Genomic DNA, 25818 nt, shown 5'->3' on the forward strand with positions numbered 1-25818 from the left:
TCATGACTTATCCTGTTAAGCAATGTCAGCTCAGATTTATCCGAGAGCCAGAGGCAGTCATCAAAAGAGCCACATCTGGCTCTAGAGCCATAGGTTCCCTACCCCTGGACTATATTATGCAGTCATTATGTCTTATTTTTAAGCACACAAAAATGGATTAATTTTTTTCTGTTATTGATAAAACTGCGGATTTAACTACCGAGCAAGTACACAAGCTAGCAGCGACCGGGCTAGGACAACATGTAAAAGCCAGCGCTGGAAGATCTTCCTGCCTCGTTAAGATCTCCCGTTTGGGAACACTTTGGCTGCTCGATACAACAATAGAGGACGGTGGTTTGCTGACAATGTTCAGCATCTGCTTCTGACAACACGTCAAACATGTGTTGCACCTTTACTGCTTCCGGCTCCCGGACCGTAGTCGAGGAGCGCGGGGGAGACACTCCTCCAGGGCTGATGTATTCTCGGGGGCAACACCCTTCAGTGTGTCTCCACAGCTCCGGACTCCAGGGCGATTAGTTGCAAATCGTGGCTTTATTGATCCAACAAAACATCAGCCACCACGCTCCCTCACCTCGCTCGCCCACATACTCAGTGACGTCACTCACCTAACATGCTGTCACATATCTAAGGGCCACAAACACACACACGCTACTCTCATAACACATGCTAACTCATTTGAAGCGTCACCACCGCATTCAAACAGCCTCTCCTCGGCGAGTCAGGCAGGGCTAAAGCAATAACAAATGTTTTTATTATAGCAGCAGATTTAAGTCCATATTGCATTAAAAACTAGATTTTGACCCACTCGGGGTGTTTTTCAGACCCCTTAGTTGCAGTGAAAGGAACTTTGAATGCTCCAGGATGCCAAAACATTTTGGACAATTCCACACTCCCAATCTTGTGGGAACAGTTTGGAGCGGGGCCATTTTGTCTTCCAAATTGACTGTGCACCAGTGCACAAAGCAAGGCCCATAAAGACATGGATGACAGAGTCTAGTGTGGAGGAACTTGACTGGCCTGCACAGAGTCCTTACCTGAACTCGATAGAACACCTTTGGGATGAATTAGAACGGAGACTGAGAGCCAGGCCTTTTGGCAATATAGTGTATGTCTAACTCTATTCCAAGTTGTCAGAATAATCGTACAGTAGGAAGGTGATTCGTGTTGCCCAATTCATCGCTATTTACCTGGCACATGTACATATTTACCCTATTTTCTGATATTTAACCCACACCCACCAACTTTTAAAATAAATAAATATTATACAAATAAGTTATTATTATCACTATGTACAATATTTTCTAAATGTTTATTTACATACCTTAATCGTCTCAAACAGTGTCGGTAACAGGGCAGTAAAACGGCTGATCAAACAAAACAGAAGTCATCGCCATGGACCCATTAGCTGCGGAAGCTAGTTTTCCAATCAACTAAACAGACTCAATAACTCCACTCATTAAAAACTTGATTTTGACCCACTTCTATGGTGGAAGAACAATGATCCCATATATCCTCTTGCTGCCAAGTTAGCCAGGCTAATAAAAGCCTCAATCAATCCATCAAAAAAAGCACTTTATATGTAGAAAAGTTTTGTCAAGAAACCATTCTGAGCCTTATCTTATTTAGTTTTTATTTTATACATGTTGACCACATGAACCCTGGCAATGGACCTTGTGTGTATATGTATGTTATGCCATTGTTTACAAATTTGGTAAATAAATAATCAAAAAATGTATATTCTGTTGTTTTCTTACTGTACCGAAAATTAACCGAACCGTAATTTTTGTGTACCGGTACACCCCTAGTATGGAGACAACCCTAGTACGAAATTAAGTTTTCTAAAGTTGTCCGTGCATTAAATCGTTAAAGGCCTACTGAAAGCCACAAGTAGCGACCACGCAGTCTCATAGTTTATATATCAATGATGAAATATTAACATTGCAACACATGCCAATACGGCCTTTTTAGTTTAATAAATTGCCATTTTAAATTTCGCGCAGAAGTATCATGCTCAAATGTCGCGGTATGATGACGCGTGCGCGTGACATCAGCATTGTAGAGGACATCTTGTCCCAGCACCATTTCGAGCTATAAGTCGTCTGTTTACATCGCAAAATTCCACAGTATTATGGACATCTGTGTTTTCTGAATCTTTTGCAATTTGTTCAATGAATAATGGAGACGTCAAAGAAGAAAGCTGTAGGTGGAAAGCGGTGTATTGCGGCTGCCTTTAGCAACACAAACACAGCCGGTGTTTCATTGTTTACATTCCTGAAAGATGACAGTCAAGCTTTACTATGGAACAGAGATGTCAAGCGGACAAGGTTGGATTGGACCACACACACAAAGTACAGTCTATTATGCAGCGATCATTTCGAAAGATCGTATTTCGAAGAGGGTCCCTTGCGAAAGGCAGAGATGGGCATCGCCACCACCCGTCGACTGGTGCTGAAGAAAGGTGGGGGGCCGACCTTCATGTTGTACAGGTACGACCATATAATCTCACTAAAACACTAGTAACACAATAAACAGATAAGGGATTTTCCAGAATTATTTTAGTAAATGTGTCTAATAACATCTGAATCGCTCCCACTGCCCTCGTCTTTTTTTTTCCTAGTCCTTCACTCTCACTTTCCTCATTCACGAATCTTTCATCCTCGCTCAAATTAATGGGGAAATCATCGCTTGCTCGGTCCGAATCGTTCTTGCTGCTGGTGGCCATGATTGTAAACAATGTTCAGATGTGAGGAGCTCCACAACCTGTGATGTCACACGCACATCGTCTGCTACTTCCGGTACAGGCAAGGCTTTTTTTATCAGCGACCAAAAGTTGCCAACTTCATCGTGGATGTTCTCTACTAAATCCTTTCAGCAAAAATATGGCAATATGGCGAAATGATCAAGTATGACACATAGAATGGAGCTGCGATCCCCGTTTAAATAAGAACATCTCATTTCAGTAGGCCTTTTAAGGGTTCTTGTCGGAGTGTGCTCAGGTTTGGATATTGCAATATTCCATTATACATGAGATTCAGCGCCACCCTCAGCTGTCACATCCTTCCTTCCTTCCCGACCAAAAAACATGCCACCTCGTGCAGGCGAGAACCCATCATGCACCGGGAGCTCCTGTGCACGCTTGGTGTTAAGATTTAATTGGAGATTTAGTATCCAGCGGCGTCTGAATTAATCCAATCATTTCCATCCATTAATTTAGTGGAGGAACATACAATTAAAAGGCTGATTAGGGAGCTCTCTGGAGTACGCCTTTTCGTCCCTTTGCAGAACATTGAGAGTTGGAGCGGGTCCAGCGCCAGCCAATCGCCTTACTTAATGCGGAGCTGCCTCTAGATGAGACACCGCGGCTTCAGGGGACGGAGGTTTTTTTGGGGGCGTTTGAGGGCACGTGACATGATATGATAAATGATTATTATTAATGGACAGCGCCTCTGCTGGTTGCAGCCAAGTAATGCACTCCAACTGGCAATGATACACTCACTATATTGCCAAAAGGATTTGGCCACCCATCCAAATGATGAGAGTCAGGTGTCCTAATCCTACAAACCCCGTTTCCATATGAGTTGGGAAATTGTGTTGGATGTAAATATAAACAGAATACAATGATTTGCAAATCCTTTTCAAGCCATATTCAGTTGAATATGCTACAAAGACAACATATTTGATGTTCAAACTCATAAACTTTATTTTATTTTGCAAATAATCATCAACTTTGGAATTTGATGCCAGCAACACGTGACAAAGAAGTTGGGAAAGGTGGCAATAAATACTGATAAAGTTGAGGAATGCTCATCAAACACTTATTTGGAACATCCCACAGGTGTGCAGGCTAATTGGGAACAGGTGGGTGCCATGATTGGCTATAAAAACAGCTTCCCAAAAAATGCTCAGTCTTTCACAAGAAAGGATGGGGCGAGGTACACCCCTTTGTCCACAACTGCGTGAGCAAATAGTCAAACAGTTTAAGAACAACCTTTCTCAAAGTGCAATTGCAAGAAATTTAGGGATTTCAACATCTACGCTCTATAATATCATCAAAATGTTCAGAGAATCTGGAGAAATCACTCCACGTAAACAACATGGCCGGAAACCAACATTGAATGACCGTGACCTTCCATCCCTCAGACGGCACTGTATCAAAAACCCACATCAATCTCTAAAGGATATCACCACATGGGCTCAGGAACACTTCAGAAAACCACTGTCAATAAATACAGTTGGTCGCTACATCTGTAAGTGCAAGTTAAAGCTCTACTATGCAAAGCGAAAGCCATTTATCAACAACATCCAGAAACGCCCCCAGCTTTGCTGGGCCTAAGCTCATCTAAGACAGACTGATGCAAAGTGGAAAACTGTTCTGTGGTCTGACGAGTCCACATTTAAATTTTTGAGGGAAAACTGTGGACGTTGTGTCCTCCGGATCAAAGAGGAAAAGAACGATCCGGATTGTTCTCGGCGCAAAGATGAAAAGCCAGCATGTGTGATGGTATGGGGGTGCATTAGTGCCCAAGGCATGGGTAACTTACACATCTGTGAAGGCACCATTAATGCTGAAAGGTACATACAGGTTTTGGGGCAACATATGTTGCCGCCCAAGCAACGTTATCATGGACGCCCCTGCTTATTTCAGCAAGACAATGCCAACCTACGTGTTACAACAGTGTGGCTTCGTACGTGGCGCATTATGAAACTTAAAATACGACAGTGGAGACCCCGGACTGTTGAAGGACTGAAGCTCTACATAAAACAAGAATGGCAAAGAATTCCACTTTCAAAGCTTCAACAATTAGTTTCCTCAGTTCCCAAACGTTTATTGAGTGTTGTTAAAAGAAAATGTGATGTAACACAGTGGTGAACATGCCCTTTCCCGACTACTTTGGCACATGTTGCAGCCATGAAAGTCTAAGTTAATTATTATTTGCAAAAAAAAATACAGTTTATGAGTTTGAACATCAAATATGTTGTCTTTGTAGCATATTCAACTGAATATGGGTTGAAAAGGATTTGCAAATCATTGTATTCTGTTTATATTTACATCTAACACAATTTCCCAACTCATATGGAAACAGGGTTTGTAATTCAGGTCTATAAAATCAAGCACTTAGGCATGGAGACTGCTTTTTGTGAAAGAATAGGCCGCTTTCAGTTATTTCCAGCGTGTAACTGTCATAGCATGACACCTGTGCAACAAATCCAGTCGTGAAATTTCCTCGCTCCTAAATATTCCGAAGTCAACTGTCGGCTTTATTATAAGAAAAACGGAAGTTTGGGAACAACAGCAACTCAGCCACCAAGTGGTAGGCCATGTAAACTGAAAGAGAGAAGTCAGTGGATGCTGAAGCGCAAAGACTTTCTGCTCGGTCTCTTCATGTTAGCCCACGTGCAGTACGCAGAGAGCTTCATGGAATGGGTTTTCCACGGCCGAGCAGCTGAATCTAAGCCGTACATCAGCAAGTCCAATGCAAAGCGTGGGATGCAGTGGTGTAAAGCACGTTGCCGCTGGACTCTAGAGCAGTGGAGACGCCTTCTCTGGACTGATGAATCACACTTTTCCATCTGGCAATCTGATGTACCAGTCTGGATTTGGAGGTTGCCAGGACAACGATACATTTCGGACTGTATTGTGCTGAGTGTGAAATTTGGTGGAGGAGGAAATATGGTGTCGGGTTGTTTTTCAGACCCCTTAGTTGCAGTGAAAGGAACTTTGAATGCTCCAGGATACCAAAACATTTTGGACAATTTCATGCTCCCAACCTTTTGGGAACAGTTTGGAGCGGGGCCCCTTCCTCTTCCAACATGACTGTGCACCATTGCACAAAGCAAGGCCCATAAAGACATGGATGACAAAGTCTGGTGTGGAGGAACTCGACTGGCCTGCACAGAGTCCTGACCTGAACTCGATAGAACACCTTTGGGATGAATTAGAACAGAGACCGAGAGCCAGGCCTTTTGGCAATATAGTGTTTGTCTAACTCTATTCCAAGTTGACAAGTTAATCGTACGGTAGGAAGGTGATTCGTGTTGCCCAATTCATCGCTATTTACCTAGCACAATTTCTGGGCTATAGAGCGCAACGGTATTTAAGCCACACCCACCAACTTTTAAAATAAATAAATATTATACATATAAGTTATTATTATCACTAAGTAGTAGATTTTGTAAATGTTTATTTACATACCTTAATCGTCTCAAGCAGTGCCTGTAACAGGGCAGTAAAATGGCTGATTAAACAAAACAGAAGTCATCGCCATGGACCCATTAGCTGCGGAAGCTAGTTTTCCAATCAACTAAACTGACTCAATAACTCCAAGCATTAAAAACTAGATTTTGACCCACTTCTATGGTGGAAGAAAAATGAGCCCTTATATCCTCTTACTGCCAAGTTAGCCAGGCTAATAAAAGTCTCAATCAATCAATCAATCAATCAATCAAAAAAAGCACTTTTTATGTAGAAAGGTTTTGTTAAGAAACCATTCTGAGCCTTATCTTATTTATTTTTTATCTTAAACATGTTGACCACATTAACCCTGGCAATGGACCTTGTGTGTATATGTATGTTATGCCATTGTTTACAAATTGGTGAATTTACTAAACAATACAAAAATAATGCCCTAGTAAGTTAATGATGAGACACTTGGCAAATGTGCTAACGCTAACGACACCAGCTTGATTACATTACGATAGCAGGTACAAATATGCATGAAAACACTCCTACAGACGTCACACATGGGACGGTTTAGTAAGTATTAACTGTTTTAGTTATATTGTAAAACTAACAAACGTTGCTTGGAGTGATGAATAAGGAGTCCTTTCGATATATTGTATTTCCGGTTCAATGCACGAAACAGGGGGTACATTTTTAACCAGTGAGCGAACTCGTCCAACAGATGGCACCGTAGCACGAACAATAACACCTTTACGGACGTTAGCAAAGAAAAATCCATAAACATCGCCGCGCCGATTTATAAGCCGCAGACTTCAAAGCGCGGGGGAAAAAAAGTAGCAGCTTAAAGTCTGGGAAATACGGTGCTGTTTTTTAAAAGTGGACCCGATTATTTCCTATTGAATTAAGTGTTTGTTTCCCAACTGCAGCCACTGGGAATAAGACATTTTTTATAATACAATAAGAAAAAAAAATGCACTAACTGTCTCTTGGGGAGCTTCTGTAAAAAAAATAAAAAAATAAAAAATTTGTTGCACAAAATCACCGGGAATACTCAGATGAGCAGCCATATTTAATTAAAACCATTTACAGTGAGCGAAAAAAAGGAGCCAGGGGATTTTACACTCTGTTATCCAAATTTTTCGGCGGATCAAAGTTTTTACTTTTTTTAGTGGTTATGTAACATTTTTTTTTTTTCTTGGTCCCATGCAATATTGGTAGAGTTCAGTAGCGCCGTCTTTCCAGGAGCATGTAGGCCACCTCGCTGACATCCTGTCTGACACGAGGGCTAAGCTGGATCTCATTAGGACTAAGGTGGCACTGATCCTGTCAGCATCGCTTTGGCTCCTGCCACCGCCGCCTCCCGAAAGGGACACGGGCGCTCGGGCCGGCCTCGTTAAGGGCGCTCGCATCCGACGTCTAGACGCCACACGTGTCCGCCGGTTACTGAATAAACACGCCAAACAGTGGACGGTGGAATAGAACGCCAGAGTGAGATAATCAGCTTGGTTTATATGAGGATGCATGCACTGGTGGGACACTGTATCACACAAACCCGAGGGCCGGGGGGCCAAATCTGGCCTGACACATCCCCGTATAGCAGGGGTCAGCAACCTTTTTGAAAGCAAGAGCTACTTCTTGGGTACTGATTAATGCCAAGGGCTACCAGTTTGATACACACTTCAATAAATTGCCAGAAATAACCAAATTGCTCAATTTACCTTTAATAAATAAATCTATATATACATATAAAAAAAGGGTATTTCTGTCTGTCATTCCGTCGTACATTTTTTTTCCTTTTACGGAAGGTTTTTTTGTAGAGAACAAATGATGAGAAAAACACTGAATTGAACGGTTTAAAAGAGGAGAAAACACGAAAAAAATTAAAATAAAATTTTGAAACATAGTTTATCTTCAATTTCCACTCTTTAAAATTCAAAATTCAACTGAAAAAAATGAAGAGAAAAACTAGCTAATTCGAATCTTTTTGAAAAATTGTAAAAAAAATCATTTATGGAACATCATTAGTATTTTTTCCTGATTAAGATTATTTTTAGAATTTTGATGACATGTTTTAAATAGGTTAAAATACAATCTGCACTTTTTTAGAATATATAACAAATTGGACCAAGCTATATTTCTAACAAAGACAAATCATTATTTCTTCTATATTTTCCAGAACAAAAATAAAATTAAAAAAATTCAAGAGACTTTGAAATAAGATTTAAAATTGATTTTAAAGATTTTCTAGATTTGCCAGAATACTTTTTTTGAATTTTAATCACAATAAGTTTGAAGAAATATTTCACAAATACAGAAGCTAAAAAAAAAAAAAATGCTCCTCTCTGAGCTGCAACCTTATCATGGTAGAGGAGTTTGCGTGTCCCAATGATCCTAGGAGCTATGTTGTCCGGGGGCATAAAGCCCCCTGGTAGGGTCTCCCAAGGCAAACAGGTTCTAGGTGAGGGATCAGACAAAGAGCAGCTCGAAGACCTTTATGAAGATGATAAACCATGGACCCAGATTTCCCTCGCCCGGACGTGGGTCACCGGGGCCCCCCTCTGGAGCCAGGCCCGGAGGTGGGGCACGATGGCGAGCGCCTGGTGGCCGGGCCTGTACCCATGGGGCCCGGCCGGGCACAGCCCGAAGAGGCAACGTGGGTCACCCCTCCAATGGGCTCACCACCCATAGCAGGGGCCATAGAGGTCGGGTGCATTGAGAGCTGGGCGACAGCCGAAGGCAGGGCACTTGGCGGTCCGATCCTCGGCTACAGAAGCTAGCTCTTGGGACGTGGAACGTCACGTCACTGGGGGGGAAAGAGCCTGAGCTAGTGCGCGAAGTCGAGAAATTCCGGCTGGATATAGTCGGACTCACTTCGACGCACAGCAAGGGCTCTGGAACCACTTCTCTCGAGAGGGATTGGACTCTCTTCCACTCTGGCGTTGCCGGCAGTGAGAGGCGACGGGCTGGGGTGGCAATTCTTGTTTCCCCCAGGCTCAAAGCCTGTACCTTGGAGTTCAACCCGGTGGACGAAAGGGTAGCTTCCCTTCGCCTTCGGGTGGGGGGACGGGTCCTGACTGTTGTTTGTGCTTATGCACCAAGCAGCAGTACAGAGTACCCACCCTTTTTGGGAACACTCGAGGGAGTACTGGAAAGTGCTCCCCCAGGTGATTCCCTTGTCCTACTGGGAGACTTCAACGCTCACGTTGGCAACGACAGTGAAACCTGGAGAGGCGTGATTGGGAAGAATGGCCGCCCGGATCTGAACCCGAGTGGTGTTTTGTTATTGGACTTTTGTGCTCGTCACAGTTTGTCCATAACAAACACCATGTTCAAACATAAGGGTGTCCATATGTGCACTTGGCACCAGGACACCCTAGGCCGCAGTTCCATGATCGACTTTGTAGTTGTGTCATCGGATTTGCGGCCTCATGTTTTGGACACTCGGGTGAAGAGAAGGGCGGAGCTTTCTACCGATCACCACCTGGTGGTGAGTTGGCTGCGATGGTGGGGGAGGATGCCGGACAGACCTGGGAGGCCCAAACGCATTGTGAGGGTCTGCTGGGAACGTCTGGCAGAGTCTCCTGTCAGACAAAGTTTCAATTCCCACCTCCGGAAGAACTTTGAACATGTCACGAGGGAGGTGCTGGACATTGAGTCCGAGTGGACCATGTTCCGCACCTCTATTGTCGAGGCGGCAGATCGGAGCTGTGGCCGCAAGGTAGTTGGTGCCTGTCGGGGCGGCAATCCTAAAACCCCTTGGTGGACACCAGCGGTGAGGGATGCCGTCAAGCTGAAGAAGGAGTCCTATCGGGTCCTTTTGGCTCATAGGACTCCGGAGGCAGTGGACGGGTACCGACAGGCCAAGCGGTGTGCAGCTTCAGCGGTCGCGGAGGCAAAAACTCGGACATGGGAAGAGTTCGGGGAAGCCATGGAAAACGACTTCCGGACGGCTTCGAAGCGATTCTGGACCACCGTCCGCCGCCTCAGGAAGGGGAAGCAGTGCACTATCAACACCGTGTATGGTGCGGATGGTGTTCTGCTGACCTCGACTGCGGATGTTGTGGATAGGTGGAAGGAATACTTCGAAGACCTCCTCAATCCCACCAACACGTCTTCCTATGAGGAAGCAGTGCCTGGGGAATCTGAGGTGGACTCTCCTATTTCTGGGGCTGAGGTCGCTGAGGTAGTTAAAAAGCTCCTCGGTGGCAAGGCCCCAGGGGTGGATGAGATCCGCCCGGAGTTCCTTAAGGCTCTGGATGCTGTGGGGCTGTCTTGGTTGACAAGACTTTGCAGCATCACGTGGACATCGGGGGCGGTACCTCTGGATTGGCAGACCGGGGTGGTGGTTCCTCTCTTTAAGAAGGGGGACCGGAGGGTGTGTTCCAACTATCGTGGGATCACACTCCTCAGCCTTCCCGGTAAGGTTTATTCAGGTGTACTGGAGAGGAGGCTACGTCGGATAGTCGAACCTCGGATTCAGGAGGAACAGTGTGGTTTTCGTCCTGGTCGCGGAACTGTGGACCAGCTCTATACTCTCGGCAGGGTTCTTGAGGGTGCATGGGAGTTTGCCCAACCAGTCTATATGTGCTTTGTGGACTTGGAGAAGGCATTCGACCGTGTCCCTCGGGAACTCCTGTGGGGAGTGCTCAGAGAGTATGGGGTATCGGACTGTCTTATTGTGGCGGTCCGTTCCCTGTACGATCAGTGCCAGAGCTTGGTTCGCATTGCCGGCAGTAAGTGGAACACATTTCCAGTGAGGGTTGGACTCCGCCAAGGCTGTCCTTTGTCACCGATTCTGTTCATAACTTTTATGGACAGAATTTCTAGGCGCAGTCAAGGCGTTGAGGGGTTCCGGTTTGGTAACCGCAGGATTAGGTCTCTGCTTTTTGCAGATGATGTGGTCCTGATGGCTTCATCTGACCGGGATCTTCAGCTCTCGCTGGATCGGTTCGCAGCCGAGTGTGAAGCGACCGGAATGAGAATCAGCACCTCCAAGTCCGAGTCCATGGTTCTCGCCCGGAAAAGGGTGGAGTGCCATCTCCGGGTTGGGGAGGAGACCCTGCCCCAAGTGGAGGAGTTCAAGTACCTAGGAGTCTTGTTCACGAGTGAGGGAAGAGTGGATCGTGAGATCGACAGGCGGATCGGTGCGGCGTCTTCAGTAATGCGGACGTTGTACCGATCCGTTGTGGTGAAGAAGGAGCTGAGCCGGAAGGCAAAGCTCTCAATTTACCGGTCGATCTACGTTCCCATCCTCACCTATGGTCATGAGCTTTGGGTCATGACCGAAAGGATAAGATCACGGGTACAAGCGGCCCAAATGAGTTTCCTCCGCCGTGTGGCGGGTCTCTCCCTTAGAGATAGGGTGAGAAGCTCTGCCATCCGGGAGGAACTCTAAGTAAAGCCGCTGCTCCTCCACATCGAGAGGAGCCAGATGAGGTGGTTCGGGCATCTGGTCAGGATGCCACCCGAACGCCTCCCTAGGGAGGTGTTTAGGGCACGTCCAACTGGTAGGAGGCCACGGGGAAGACCCAGGACACGTTGGGAAGACTATGTCTCCCGGCTGGCCTGGGAACGCCTCGGGATCCCCCGGGAAGAGCTAGACGAAGTGGCTGGGGAGAGGGAAGTCTGGGTTTCCCTGCTTAGGCTGTTGCCCCCGCGACCCGACCTCGGATAAGCGGAAGATGATGGATGGATGGATGGAGAAGCTAAAATGAAGAATTAAATTTAAATGTATTTATTATTCTTTACAATAATAATAAAAATTAAAAAAAATACAATAACATTGATTTAAATTGTCAGGAAAGATGCTCAACTCATCATGCTTAATTTACAGGACAAAAATTAAAAAAAATTAAATTATTTTTTTTATTTTTTTTTAAGAGTTTAGTTTAGGCGGTGGCTCTTTATTGTTAAGGTGGCCTCCTTAACAACAAAGGGCTGTGGGAAATCCTGATATCAGTAGGTGGCAGCCGGTAGCTAATTGTTTTGTAGAAGTAGTGTGCAGGTAAAAAGGTGTCTAATGCTTAAACCAAAAATAAACAAAAGGTGAGTGCCCCTAAAAAAAGGCATTGAGGCTTAGGAAAGGCTCTGCAGAACGAGACTACAACTGAACTGGCTACAAAGTAAACAAAAACAGAATGCTGGACGACAGCAAAGACTTACTGTGGAGCAAAGACGACAAAGTACATCCGAACATGACATGACAATCCACAAGGTCCCCCACAAAGAAGGATAAAAACAAATTAAATATTCTTGATTGGTAAAACAAAGTAGATGCAGGAAATATCGCTCAAAGATAAACTGCTCCAGGAAAATAGCAAAAAAAGAGAAAAAGCCACCAAAATAGGAGCGCGAGACAAGAAGTAAAACACTACACACAGGAAAACAGCAAAAAAGTAAAAATAAGTCAGGGTGTGATGTGACAGGTGGTGACACTACACCTACTTTGAGACAAGAGCTACAGAGATGCATGCTTGGTTATGCTTTAAAGGGGAACATTATCAGCAGACCTATGTAAGCGTCAATATATACCTTGATGGTGCAGAAAAAAGACCATATATTTTTTTAACCGATTTCCGAACTCTAAATGGGTGAATTTTGGCAAATTAAACGCCTTTCTGTTTATCGCTCTGGAGGCGATGACGTCAGAATGTGACGTCGCCGAGGTAACACACCCACCATTTTCATTTTCAACACATTACAAACACCGGGTCTCAGCTCTGTTATTTTCTGTTTTTTGGACTATTTTTTGGAACCTTGGAGACATCATGCCTCGTCGGTGTGTTGTCGGAGGGTGTAACAACACTAACAGGGAGGGATTCAAGTTGCACCACTGGCCCGAAGATGCCAAAGTGTCTGCCGCCAGACCCCCATTGAATGTGCCAGAGTGTCTCCACATTTGACCGGCGATGCTAAGGCAGACATGGCACAGAGATGTATGGATAACCTGCAGATGCATTTGCAACGATAGTCAACGAAATCACAAAGGTGAGTTTTGTTGATGTTGCCTGCCAGCTAATCGATGCTAACATGCTACGCTAAACGATGCTAACATGCTATTTACCGGCGATGCTAAGGCAGACATGGCACAGAGATGTATGGATAACCTGCAGATGCATTTGCAACGATAGTCAACGAAATCAAAAAGGTGAGTTTTGTTGATGTTGCCTGCCAGCTAATCGATGCTAACATGCTACGCTAAACGATGCTAACATGCTATTTACCGGCGATGCTAAGGCAGACATGGCACAGAGATGTATGGATAACCTGCAGATGCATTTGCAACGATAGTCAACGAAATCACAAAGGTGAGTTTTGTTGATGTTGACTGCCAGCTAATCGATGCTAACATGCTACGCTAAACGATGCTAACATGCTATTTACCGGCGATGCTAAAGCAGACATGGCACAGAGATGTATGGATAACCTGCAGATGCATTTGCAACGATAGTCAACGAAATTACAAAGGTGAGTTTTGTTGATGTTGCCTGCCAGCTAATCAATGCTAACATGCTACGCTAATCGATGCTAACATGCTATTTACCGGCGGTGCTAAAGCAGACATGGCACAGAGATGTATGGATAACCTGCAGATGCATTTGCAACTATATTATGTTTCCTTCCACCCACATTTAATGCGAAACAAACACTTATCAATCGACGGATTTAAGTTGCTCCAGTGTCAAAAGATGCCAAAGTCCTGATCGTTTGGTCCGCACATTTTACCGGCGATGCTAACGCAGCTATTCGGCCATGCTATGGCTATGAATAGCGTCAATAGCTTCAGTTTCTTCTTCAATACTTTCATTCTCAAACCATCTGTTTCAATACATGCGTAATCTGTTGAATCGCTTAAGTCGCTGAAATCCGAGTTTGAATCCGAGCTAACGTCGCTATATCTTGCTGTGCTATTCCCATTGTTTGTTTACATTGGCAGCACTGTGTGACGTCACAGGGAAATGGCCAGTGTCTTCGCAGAGAGCCAAAAAAAAGGCACTTTAAAGCTTTATTTAGGGATATTCCGAGACCGGTAAAATTTTGAAAAAAACTTCAAAAAATACAACAAGCCACTGGGAACTGATTTTTATTGTTTTTAACCCTTTTGAAATTGTGATAATGTTCCCCTTTAAAGTCATATCCAACAATTGCGACAACGACTTTTTACTGTCAACTGAGTTCGTTTTTTAGTGATTTCTGCTGGTGGCGGCTCAAAAAAGGTTGAAAAACACTGATGTATTGGAATTATGGATCCATTATTTAAATTTGTTTTAACAATCAAATTAACCTAAAATGACATATTGGACACAATGTATGGTCAAACTTGATGCCACTGTGACACTAATGTTCATTTTTTAAATGTTTTTATTTGATATCTTTTCTAAATGGCTGTGATGATCATGTAAATGAGGGATTTCTCATCACTGCTATGTTGGGACTCTTATTAATATCGATACTGTTGTCGATATTATTCATTCTTGTTTGGGTACTTTTGGATTGTTTTGTGTCATGTTTGTGTGTCCTCTCAATCTGTTGCTTGCTAGTCTGAATTTTGGGAATTGTAATTGTATTATTTGGTTTGACTGATTAATAATCATTAAATGTTTAAAATACGTAGGCCTACTACGCTACTCATTATGCCGGTGCTTGGAGAGCCGTGTTTTTTTTTTTTTTTTCCTGAGGCGGTGCTTTGTGAAAAAAGGTTTGAGAACCACTTTACTATCATATATCTGTCAATTACAACTGCATTACCTCAGAACTGTGAACCACAATAAATCCTCCTCTTCATCTCACAAATAAATAACCGTACGGTGACAAAACGCTGTAAAAAGTGACGTTTGTTTTCCATCCCCGGTCCTCCCTCCTTCTCTTCCTGAGAAAAAAACAGCCGAGCCGGAGTCAAATACTGGAGTCAAATACGAAGAGACAAACCAAACACGTCTGAGATGAGCGATTAACATAAAAAAAAAAAAAGTTTAGTTTTTTTAGAAAATATTCAATAAGGAAAAAAGTTCTTATCTAATATATTTCCATTAGCGAGGGGGAATTCTGCACAGCATCACACAGCCAGTATGGACTTGTCATGGATTCAGGAGGGAGCCACGTAAATCAAACCCAAGTCTTTAGCTGGCGGGGAGTCCTCCTTGCACTTAATAATGATAAATATACATCTTATGGCAAAAAAACATATTCTTAACAGCAGACAAAGGAATATATTTACTGATTAAGAAGCTTAATTCTGGACCGCAACTCCACAAACAGTTCATTGCTTCGCCTTTGGCCTGTTTGAAAAGTTCTAGCCCCCAGCCTCGCCAATGCAACTGTTTATTTTGTCAGTCTGGCAACAAAAGCGTGTCATACGTCATTCATAACGCTGCCAATGCCTGTTAAAAAAAAAAAAAGAAAAAAACTATTTGCACACGGCATGCTTCCCCGTAAGCGCTTCCACGCAAGCAAACACTGGCGGGGCCTGCGATAAGAGGAGTGAGCAGGAGTCCATGTGGTCATCCCACCTCAACAAAACCTGCTCGAACCCATCTCACAAACCCCGTTTCCATACGAGTTGGGAAATTGTGTTCGATGTGAATATAAACGGAATACTGTGAAGTAGTGAATTATATGGGGTTAGTGCGTCTGCCTCACAATACGAAGGTCCTGCAGTCCTGGGTTCAAATCCAGGCTCGGGATCTTTCTGTGTGGAGTTTGCATGTTCTCCCCGTGAATGCGTGGGTTCTCTTCGGGTACTCCGGCTTCCTCCCACCTCCAAAGACATGCACCTGGGGATAGGCCCCTCCCACCTCCAAAGACATGAACCTAGGGATAGGCCCCTCCCACCTCCAAAGACATGCACCTGGGGATAGGCCCCTCCCACCTCCAAAGACATGAACCTAGGGATAGGCCCCTCCCACCTCCAAAGACATGCACCTGGGGATAGGCCCCTCCCACCTCCAAAGACATGCACCTGGGGATAGGTTGATTGGCAACACTAAATTGGCCCTAGTGTGTGAATGTTGTCTGTCTATCTGTGTTGGCCCTGCGATGAGGTGGCGACTTGTCCAGGGTGTACCCCGCCTTCCGCCCGATTGTAGCTGAGATAGGCGCCAGCGCCCCCCGCTACCCCAAAAGGGGAATAAGCGGTAGGAAATGGATGGATGGATATTTATATAGCTACTTCTTGGGTACTGATTAACGCCAAGGGCTACCAGTTTGATACACACTTGAATGAATTGCCAGAAATAGCCAATTTGCTCAATTTACCTTTAATAAATAAATTAGGGGTGGGCAAATTAGTGCGTTAATTATGAGTTAACTCATCAATCTATTAACGCCCACGATTATTTTATCGCACATTTGCGTATGTTGTTTACATGCTTTTATTTTGTTAACGCCTTTTCTTAACAAGATGGCGTCTCCCGGCGTGGAGGGGCTCTTGGTAAAGATGGAACATTTGGCAAAAATACCAGACAATTCTGCAAATTTCCTGGCTGGCTTACAGCGTGGTCACTCCGGGATCACTTACGACCGCCAGACAATTCTGAATGTGGATAGATCGGGCCGTTTTGGACTGAATGAGGCGTGTTTGCTAGAGCGGCTAGCTAGCATGGGAATACTTTGCCGGCTACATCCAGCGGCCTGTGAAGCAGCGGAGTATATGTGTTGTCTGTCTATTTATGAATAATGCAGACCAGGAGTGTTGGCTGAGTTCTTAACGTTTGCTTTCAGAGCGTGCATATCACAACATACAAGATGCCGTCATGGCGACACAACCTATACCGGGCTACCGCGCATGCTCGTCACTCCTGTTGCATGCTGGGTAGGGTAGTTCTTTTTTTCCCTGGCTCATAACATCACAATATAGTACCATGTATATGATGCCTTCAGTTTATCAAAGCACCAAGCAAACAATCGGAAAATTCCCATCATATCAATTCCTAGATATGGTCATAATTATTTTAAGTGCACTACGCATAATAAACACAACATTATTAATATTGCTACTACGGATAATTTGATCAAAAATTCCCTAAAACAGCCCACTACCTATAATATAGGTTTTTTAAACATAAGATCCCTGATAAAAAAAATGTTTCTGCTGTTACCTCAGAAATTGCCTGTTCAGATGTTATGATTGTGGCTCAGAGATTTGTATGTAGATTATATTTATTTTCCATAACAAACAGGATAACTTAAATACCCTGGCAGTGGTAGTAATAAGCTTAAATGTTTGTATTTACATTTTTTGAGTTGATTTTCATCAAATATGCTATTTAACTGCTACTGTTTAACAAGGACTGATTTAAATTGTGTTTGCACAACAAATGTTTTGGCGCTTTTGTTCATGTGGGAGAATATTCCAATAAAGGTGCACTACACACTACTTTTGAATTCATTATTGGGCTTTGCGTATACAATGCAGTTAATCGCCATTAATCAGAGAAATAGTGCGATTAACTTCGATTAAAATTTTTAATCGTTGCCCAGCCCTGAAATAAATATATATATATACCCCTCATGAAACAGTTCTGTAGAGATGAAGTAGTCTTGTGATTTTTCCCACACATACATATTGCGCTCTACCACGGTATCGAACACTATTCTCTGGATAATCCAATCAGGACATATATATATATATATATATATATATATATATATATATATACACATATATATATATATATATATATATATATATATATATACATATATATATATATATATATATATATATATATATATATATAAAAAAGGGGTATTTCTGTCTGTCATTCCGTCGTACATTTTTTTTCCTTTTACGGAAGGTTTTTTGTAGAGAATAAATGATGAGAAAAACACGCAATTGAACGGTTTAAAAGAGGAGAAAACACGAAAAAATGAAAATTAAATTTTGAAACATAGTTTATCTTCCATTTCGACTCTTTAAAATTCTAAATTCAACCGAAAATTAATGAAGAGAAAAACTACCTAATTCGAATCTTTTTGAAAACATTTTTAAAAAAGAATTTATGGAACATCATTAGTATTTTTTCCTGAATGAGATTATTTTCAGAAATTTGATGACGTTTTAAATGGGTTAAAATCCAATCTGCACTTTGTTAGAATATATAACAAATTGGACCAAGCTATATTTCTAACAAAGACAAATCATTATTTCTTCTAGATTTTCCAGAACAAAAAAAAAACCAAAAAAATTCAAAAGACTTTGAAATAAGATTTAAAATTGATTTTAAAGATTTTCTAGATATGCCAGAATACTTTTTTTGAATTTTAATCATAATACGTTTGAAGTAAATATAAACGGAATACTGTGAATTTAGTGAATTGTATTTATATAGCGCTTTTTCTCAAGTGACTCAAAGCGCTTTACATAGTGACACCCAATATCTAAGTTACATTTAAACCAGTGTGGGTGGCACTGGGAGCAGGTGGGTAAAGTGTCTTGCCCAAGGACACAACGGCAGTGACTAGGATGGCGGAAGCGGGAATCGAACCTGCAACCCTCAAGTTGCTGGCATGGCCACTCTACCAACCGAGCTAAACCGCCCCAATACAATGATTTGCAAATCCTTTTCAAGCCATATTCAGGTGAATATGCTACAAAGACAACATATTTGATGTTCAAAATGATACACATTGGGGTTTTTTTGCAAATAATCATTAACTTTAGAATTTGATGCCAGCAACAAGTGACAAAGAAGTTGGGAAAGGTGGCAATAAATACTGAAAAAGTTGAGGAATGCTCATCAAACACTTATATGGAACATCCCACAGGTGTGCAGGCTAATTGGGAACAGGTGGGTGCCATGATTGGCTATAAAAACAGCTTCCCAAAAAATGCTCAGTCTTTCACAAGAAAGGATGGGGCGAGGTACACCCCTTTGTCCACAACTGTGTGAGCAAATAGTCAAACAGTTTAAGAACAACCTTTCTCAAAGTGACATTGTAACAAACTTAGGGATTTCAACATCTACGCTCCATAATATCATCAAAAGGTTCAGAGAATCTGGAGAAATCACTCCACGTAAGCGGCATGGCCGGAAACCAACATTGAATGACCGTGACCTTCCATCCTTCAGACGGCACTGTATCAAACACCGACATCAATCTCTAAAGGATATCACCACATGGGCTCAGGAACGCTTGAGAAAACCCATTCATCCATCCATTTTTCTACCGCTTATTCCCTTTGGGGTCGCGGGGGGTGCTGCTGCCTATCTCAGCTACAATTGGGCAGAAGGCGGCGTACACCCTGGACAAGTTTCCACCTCATCACAGGGCCAACACAGATAGACAGACAACATTCACACTCACATTCACACACTAGGGACCATTTAGTGTTGCCAATCAACCTATCCCCAGGTGCATGTCTTTGGAAGTGGGAGGAAGCCGGAGTACCCGGAGGGAACCCACGCATTCACGGGGAGAACATGCAAACTCCACACAGAAAGATCCCGAGCCCGGGATTGAACACTGACTACTCAGGACCGTCGTATTGTGAGGCAGACGCACTAACCCCTTCTGCCACCGTGAAGCCCGCTTCAGAAAACCACTGTCACTAAATACAGTTTGTCACTACATCTGTAAGTGCAAGTTAAAGCTCTACTATGCAAAGCGAAAGCCATTTATCAACAACATCCAGAAACGGCGCCCGGCTTCTCTGGGCCCGAGATCATCTAAGATGGGCTGATGCAAAGTGGAAAAGTGTTCTGTGGTCTGACGAGTCCACATTTCAGATTGTGTTTGGAGATATTCGACATCGTGTCATCCGGACCAAAGGGGAAGCGAACCATCCAGACTGTTATCGACGCAAAGTTGAAAAGCCAGCATCTGTGATGGTATGGGGGTGCATTAGTGCCCAAGGCATGGGTAACTTACACATCTGTGAAGGCACCATTAATGCTGAAAGGTACATACAGGTTTTGGAACAACATATGCTGCCATCTAAGCGCCGTCTTTTTCATGGACGCCCCTTCTTATTTCAGCAAGACAATCCCAAGCCACATTCAGCTCGTGTTACAACAGCGTGGCTTGGTAAAAAAAAGTGCGGGTACTTTCCTGGCCCGCCTGCAGTCCAGAAATGTCTCCCATGGAAAATGTGTGGTGCATTATGAAGCGTAAAATACGACAGCGGAGACCCCGGACTGTTGAAGGACTGAAGCTCGACATAAAACAAGAATGGGAAAGAATTCCACTTTCAAAGCTTCAACAATTAGTTTCCTCAGTTCCCAAATGTTTATTGAGTGTTGTTAAAAGAAAAGGTGATGTAACACAGTGGTGAACATGCCCTTTCCCAACTACTTTGGCACGTGTTGCAGCCATGAAATTCTAAAGTTAATCATTATTTGCAAAAAAAAAATAAAGTTTATGAGTTTGAACATCAAATATGTTGTCTTTGTAGCATATTCAACTGAGTATGGGTTGAAAATTATTTGCAAATCATTGCGGCATAGCTCGGTTGGTGGAGTGGCCGGGCCAGCAACTTGAGGGTTGCAGGTTCGATTCCCACTTCCACCATCCAAGTCACTGCCGTTGTGTCCTTGGGCAAGACACTTTACCCACCTGCTCCCAGTGCCACCCACACTGGTTTAAATTTAACTTGGATATTGGGTTTCACTATGTAAAGCGCTTTGAGTCACTTGAGAAAAGCGCTATATAAATATAATTCACTTCACTTCACTTGTATTCTGTTTATATTTACATCTCACGCAATTTCCCAACTCATATGGAAACGGGGTTTGTAAAGTCCATAAGCAAGATATCTGGAATAACATAACGCCTCTTTAAGGAGACAAAATAGAGACGCTAAAGCTGAGCTTCGAGGAGCCATCGGGGACAAAGACCGGAAAGAGATTTGCACGCTCCTTACCTGGACATGCTGTCCACGATGCAGTTCTGACCCGGGTAGGCCTCTCCCCGGCCCGACAGCGACCCCTGCGGCATGCCGGGTCGCGATTTCCACGACTCCATCAGCGCCGCGACGGGAGAAATTAGATTCAACAAGGGGTTGGGCTGGTCTCGGAAGGACATTGTCCCTTGTGCTCCGATCTGGTAATGGAATGAGTGTCCGCCGGAATTTACTCCAACAATGGCCGAGGTGGGCCCGCCGGTGCTCTCCTGGTAGTAGCCGGCGTCGCTGGACTCCTGCTTCACCGCTTTGGACAGGACATTGTTGGAGAACACGTCCGAGTCATAGTTCCCGTTCATGGACACCGGCGGTCCTAAAATGCCGGAGAGACTGTACTCGTCGATGTTATTCCTCAGGGACAAGTACGTGGTCTCCGAAGCGGGGTAGAGACCAAGAGGCGGCGACGGCGAGCTGTAAGACTGCGGATTCATGCAGCCCTCGTTTTTGCTCGGCTCGTTCTTTATTTGCGTGACAAACGGTAAGCTGGCCGCGTTGCATTTGGAACCGCCTAAGCACATGCTCCTAAAGTCAGTTCCTGGCTCGTTCTTGATGTACTTGACCATGCCCATCTGGTCCAAACCCACGTTGAACACCTCCCCGTCTTCCATCTCCACTTTGGGGAACTCGAAGGGTTTGAAGTCCGGGTCGGCAGTCAGACCGGCAGCTTCTGGGCTATGCGTGTCATTCTGGACCAATCCCAGTTCGCTGGCAGGACTGGAAGCCGGGAACCCACCCGAAGAGGGGTTCTGCGGGCTACCGATTGCCATGGTAGCCCCCGTGGCCGGACTGGAGGCGGGCGGACGGACCGTGCTGGTGGGGCTGGAGACGGACGACCTCATGTTGCAGGCGGCGCTGCAGGACGGAGGCGACCTCACGCTGCTCATACTCTGCGGGCTGGACATGGGGGACCTCAAGACGCCCAGGGGGCTGGCGAGAGGGGGCGTGCCCACCGTGCTGGACTCCACGGGGCTACATGCGGCTGAGTTCCTGCGCTTGATGTTGGCCAGGGTTTGTGCACACGGCGTATGGCTGACAGGACTGGTGACGGACGAGGGTCCAAAGCAGGCGGGGGGACTGGTGGTGGAGGACACCATATTGTTCCCGCCCCCCGGGCTGGAAGAGGCCAGCACAGAAGAAGAGCCCACCGGAGTCCCAGGGGCGGACTCTCTCGGAGTGTTGCTCGGCTGCTGGAACTTAAAAGGTCGCAACTTGGGGCTCTTGGCGGGGTTCTCCTCGAGGGGCCGCCCACAACCTGGGTACTGCATCTTCCTGGGGCTGGTGCCACCCCCATGCTGGCTGAAGGCAAAGTCTGCCTCCCTGGCAGCGTTCATGTACAGCCCCATGGATTCGGCCACGGTCTTGGAAAGCTCCTTGGAGTCCATCTCCGGCTTGTGACCATGCAGGGGGTTGCTGAAGCTCAGCGGAGCCAACTGCTGGTTCCGGCCCGGGCCAAGCGGCGGCGGCAGCTGTTGCTCGGGCTCCTTGGCGTCTTTGGCGTCGGCGCTGACAATGTCCATTAGGATGTCGCCCCCGCTCAGACTCAAATCTTCGGGCGTGCAGCAGAAGTCCGTGGTGCCGGGGATCTGAGACCATCTGCTCTCGGTGCTGCTGCCGTCGAAGTAACTTTGGTATCTTTTGGTCTCCATCACTGGCTCATGGAGTCACCTTGCAAGGAGATGGCAAAAGTCAAAAAGCGATAAAACAAAGAACCAACTCAGAGATACCAATATTTGACCAATCCGAGATGAAATAAATGACATATTTATAACTAAAATAATTGATCTTCGCTTTGCCTGCGACCTGTGATGGTTTTTCTGTGGCTTCACAGAACCAAGTTTTTGTTGTATTTTCATACTCTTAAAGGGGAACATTATCAGCAGACCTATGTAAGCGTCAATATATACCTTGATGGTGCAGAAAAAAGACCATCTATTTTTTTAACCGATTTCCGAACTCTAAATGGGTGAATTTTGGCAAATTAAACGCCTTTCTGTTTATCGCGCTGGAGGCGATGACGTCAGAATGTGACGTCGCCGAGGTAACACACCCACCATTTTCATTTTCAACACATTACAAACACCGGGTCTCAACTCTGTTATTTTCCGTTTTTTTGACTATTTTTTTGGAACCTTGGAGACATCATGCCTCGTCGGTGTGTTGTCGGAGGGTGTAACAACACTAACAGGGAGGGATTCAAGTTGCACCACTGGCCCCAAGATGCCAAAGTGTCTGCCGCCAGACCCCCATTGAATGTGCCAGAGTGTCTCCACATTTGACCGGCGATGCTAATGCAGACATGGCACAGAGATGTATGGATAACCTGCAGATGCATTTGCAACGATAGTCAACGAAATCACAAAGGTGAGTTTTGTTGATGTTGACTGCCAGCTAATCGATGCTAACATGCTACGCTAATCGATGCTAACATGCTATTTACCGGCGGTGCTAAAGCAGACATGGCACAGAGATGTATGGTTAAACTGCAGATGCATTTGCAACTATATTACGTTTCCTTCCACCCACATTTAATGCGAAACAAACACTTACCAATCGACGGAATTAAGTTGCTCCAGTGTCAAAAGATGCGAAAGTCCTGATCGTTTGGTCCGCACATTTTACCGGCGATGCTAACGCAGCTATTCGGCCATGCTATGGCTATGAATAGCGTCAATAGCTATTCGCTCAATAGCTTCAGTTTCTTCTTCAATACTTTCATACTCCAACCATCTGTTTCAATACATGCGTAATCTGTTGAATCGCTTAAGTCGCTGAAATCCGAGTTTGAATCCGAGCTAATGTCGCTATATCTTGCTGTGGTATTCCCATTGTTTGTTTACATTGGCAGCACTGTGTGACGTCACAGGGAAATGGCCAGTGTCTTCGCAGAGAGCGAAAATAAGGCACTTTAAAGCTTTATTTAGGGATGTTCCGAGACCGGTAAAATTTTGAAAAAAACTTCAAAAAAATACAACAAGCCACTGCGATGAGGTGGCGACTTGTCCAGGGTGTACCCCGCCTTCCGCCCGATTGTAGCTGAGATAGGCGCCAGCGCCCCTTGCGACCCCAAAAGGGAATAAGCGGTAGAAAATGGATGGATGGAAGCCACTGGGAACTGATTTTTATTGTTTTTAACCCTTTTGAAATTGTGATAATGTTCCCCTTTAACTTTGCAGCCAGGCAAAATACTGTATTTTTCGTACTGTACGTTGCAGTTTTTTTCATAGTTTGGCCGGGGGTACGACATATACTCCGGAGCGACTTATGTGTGAAATTATTAACACATTACCGTAAAACAGGGGTCACCAACCTTTTTGAAACCAAGAGCTACTTCTTGGGTCCCGATTAATGAGAAGGGCTACCAGTTTGATACACACATTAATAATACACATCCTTTATTCAGAAAGTATAAATAACGATGTGACGGGGGGGGGCGTGGCCTGCAGTCCTGCAACAAAGCAGGGTGTGCCAAGAACGAATTTGAGATCAGCGACAGGTGCGTAGATGGCCCACCTGGACGTGCTTATCTAATCATTTGTCGTTCTGTTAAAGGCAGACGCCGGGAAGTAGAGAGAGCGGTGGTTGATGAAGAAGCACGAGCACGAGCACGAGCGAGAGCGAGACAGACGAAAAGACAATTGCTAAAAAGCACAAAGACAATTTATTGCAAAATAGAACATTCTCGTAAAACTGGAAGAGCCTGGCATGTCGGTGATTGGCAATCCGAAAAACCTGGGAGTGCAAGTTTTCCACACGCGACAAATAAAGATAGAATCCTATTAGCCGCAACATGTAAGTGTAAAATAAACCCGACAACATTATGATTTGTACATTTTCAGAATGTGCATAGCTCGGTTGGTAGAGTGGCCGTGCCAGCAACTTGAGGGTTGCAGGTTCGATTCCCGCTTGTGCCATCCTAGTTACTGCTGTTGTGTCCTTGGCAAGACACTTTACCCACCTGCTCCCAGTGCCACCCACACTGGTTTGAATGTAACTTAGATATTGGGTGTCACTATGTAAAGCGCTTTGAGTCACTTGAGAAAAGCGCTATATAAAATATAATTCACTTCTTTTTTTAAACAAATAAAATATTTGTCTTTATTTTTAAGTTATCTTGCCGTGATTTTACCAGTCCGGCCCACTTGGGAGAAAGATTTTCTCCATGTGGCCCCCCCGTCTAAAATGAGTTCGACACCCCTGTGGTAGAGGTCTCAGTACAAGTACCCGTACCAGGGGCCAGTGTAGCGTACCCAGACGCAAAACATATTTTGCACAATCAGCCTTTTCATATAAAGCCATAAAGGAATGGAACGGCCGCACAACAAACTCGAAAAGTTTAACAGATTACTCGTCATTTACAATTGAAGTTAAAAAGCGGGTTTGGATCAGGGGTCGCCAACACGGTGCCCGCGGGCCTGTTCTAAAAATAGCTCAAATAGCAGCACTTACCAGTGAGCTGCCTCTATTTTTAAAATTGTATTTATTTACTAGCAAGCTGGTCTCGCTTTGCTGGACATTTTTAATTCTAAGAGAGACAAAACTCAAATAGAATTTGAAAATCCAAGAAAATATTTGAAAGACTTGGTCTTCACTTGTTTAAATAAATTCATTTATTTTTTTACTTTGCTTCTTATAACTTTCAGAAAGACAATTTTAGAGAAAAAATACAACCTTAAAAATGATTTTAGGATTTTTAAACACATATATCCTTTTACCTTTTAAATTCCTTCCTTTTCTTTCC

The 25818-nt window shown here is 44.3% G+C and overlaps 1 protein-coding gene across 2 annotated transcripts in view; it reads right to left on the reverse strand.

Annotated features, from left to right (window-relative positions):
• Positions 1-25818, reverse strand: part of LOC133539128 (mineralocorticoid receptor-like) — a 249890-nt gene that overhangs the window by 219771 nt on the left and 4301 nt on the right. For both annotated transcript variants that reach the window (XR_009803193.1, XM_061881223.1), the window contains exon 2: positions 21042-22745. Coding sequence is in view for 1 of the 2 variants with exons in the window: in XM_061881223.1 (XP_061737207.1) it covers positions 21042-22726 (1685 nt within the window). In the remaining variant the exon portion in view is untranslated. The remainder of the gene's footprint in view (positions 1-21041; positions 22746-25818) is intronic.

The sequence above is a fragment of the Nerophis ophidion genome, linkage group LG20 (assembly GCF_033978795.1).
Source record: "Nerophis ophidion isolate RoL-2023_Sa linkage group LG20, RoL_Noph_v1.0, whole genome shotgun sequence".
In the NCBI taxonomy this organism is placed as follows: domain Eukaryota; kingdom Metazoa; phylum Chordata; class Actinopteri; order Syngnathiformes; family Syngnathidae; genus Nerophis; species Nerophis ophidion.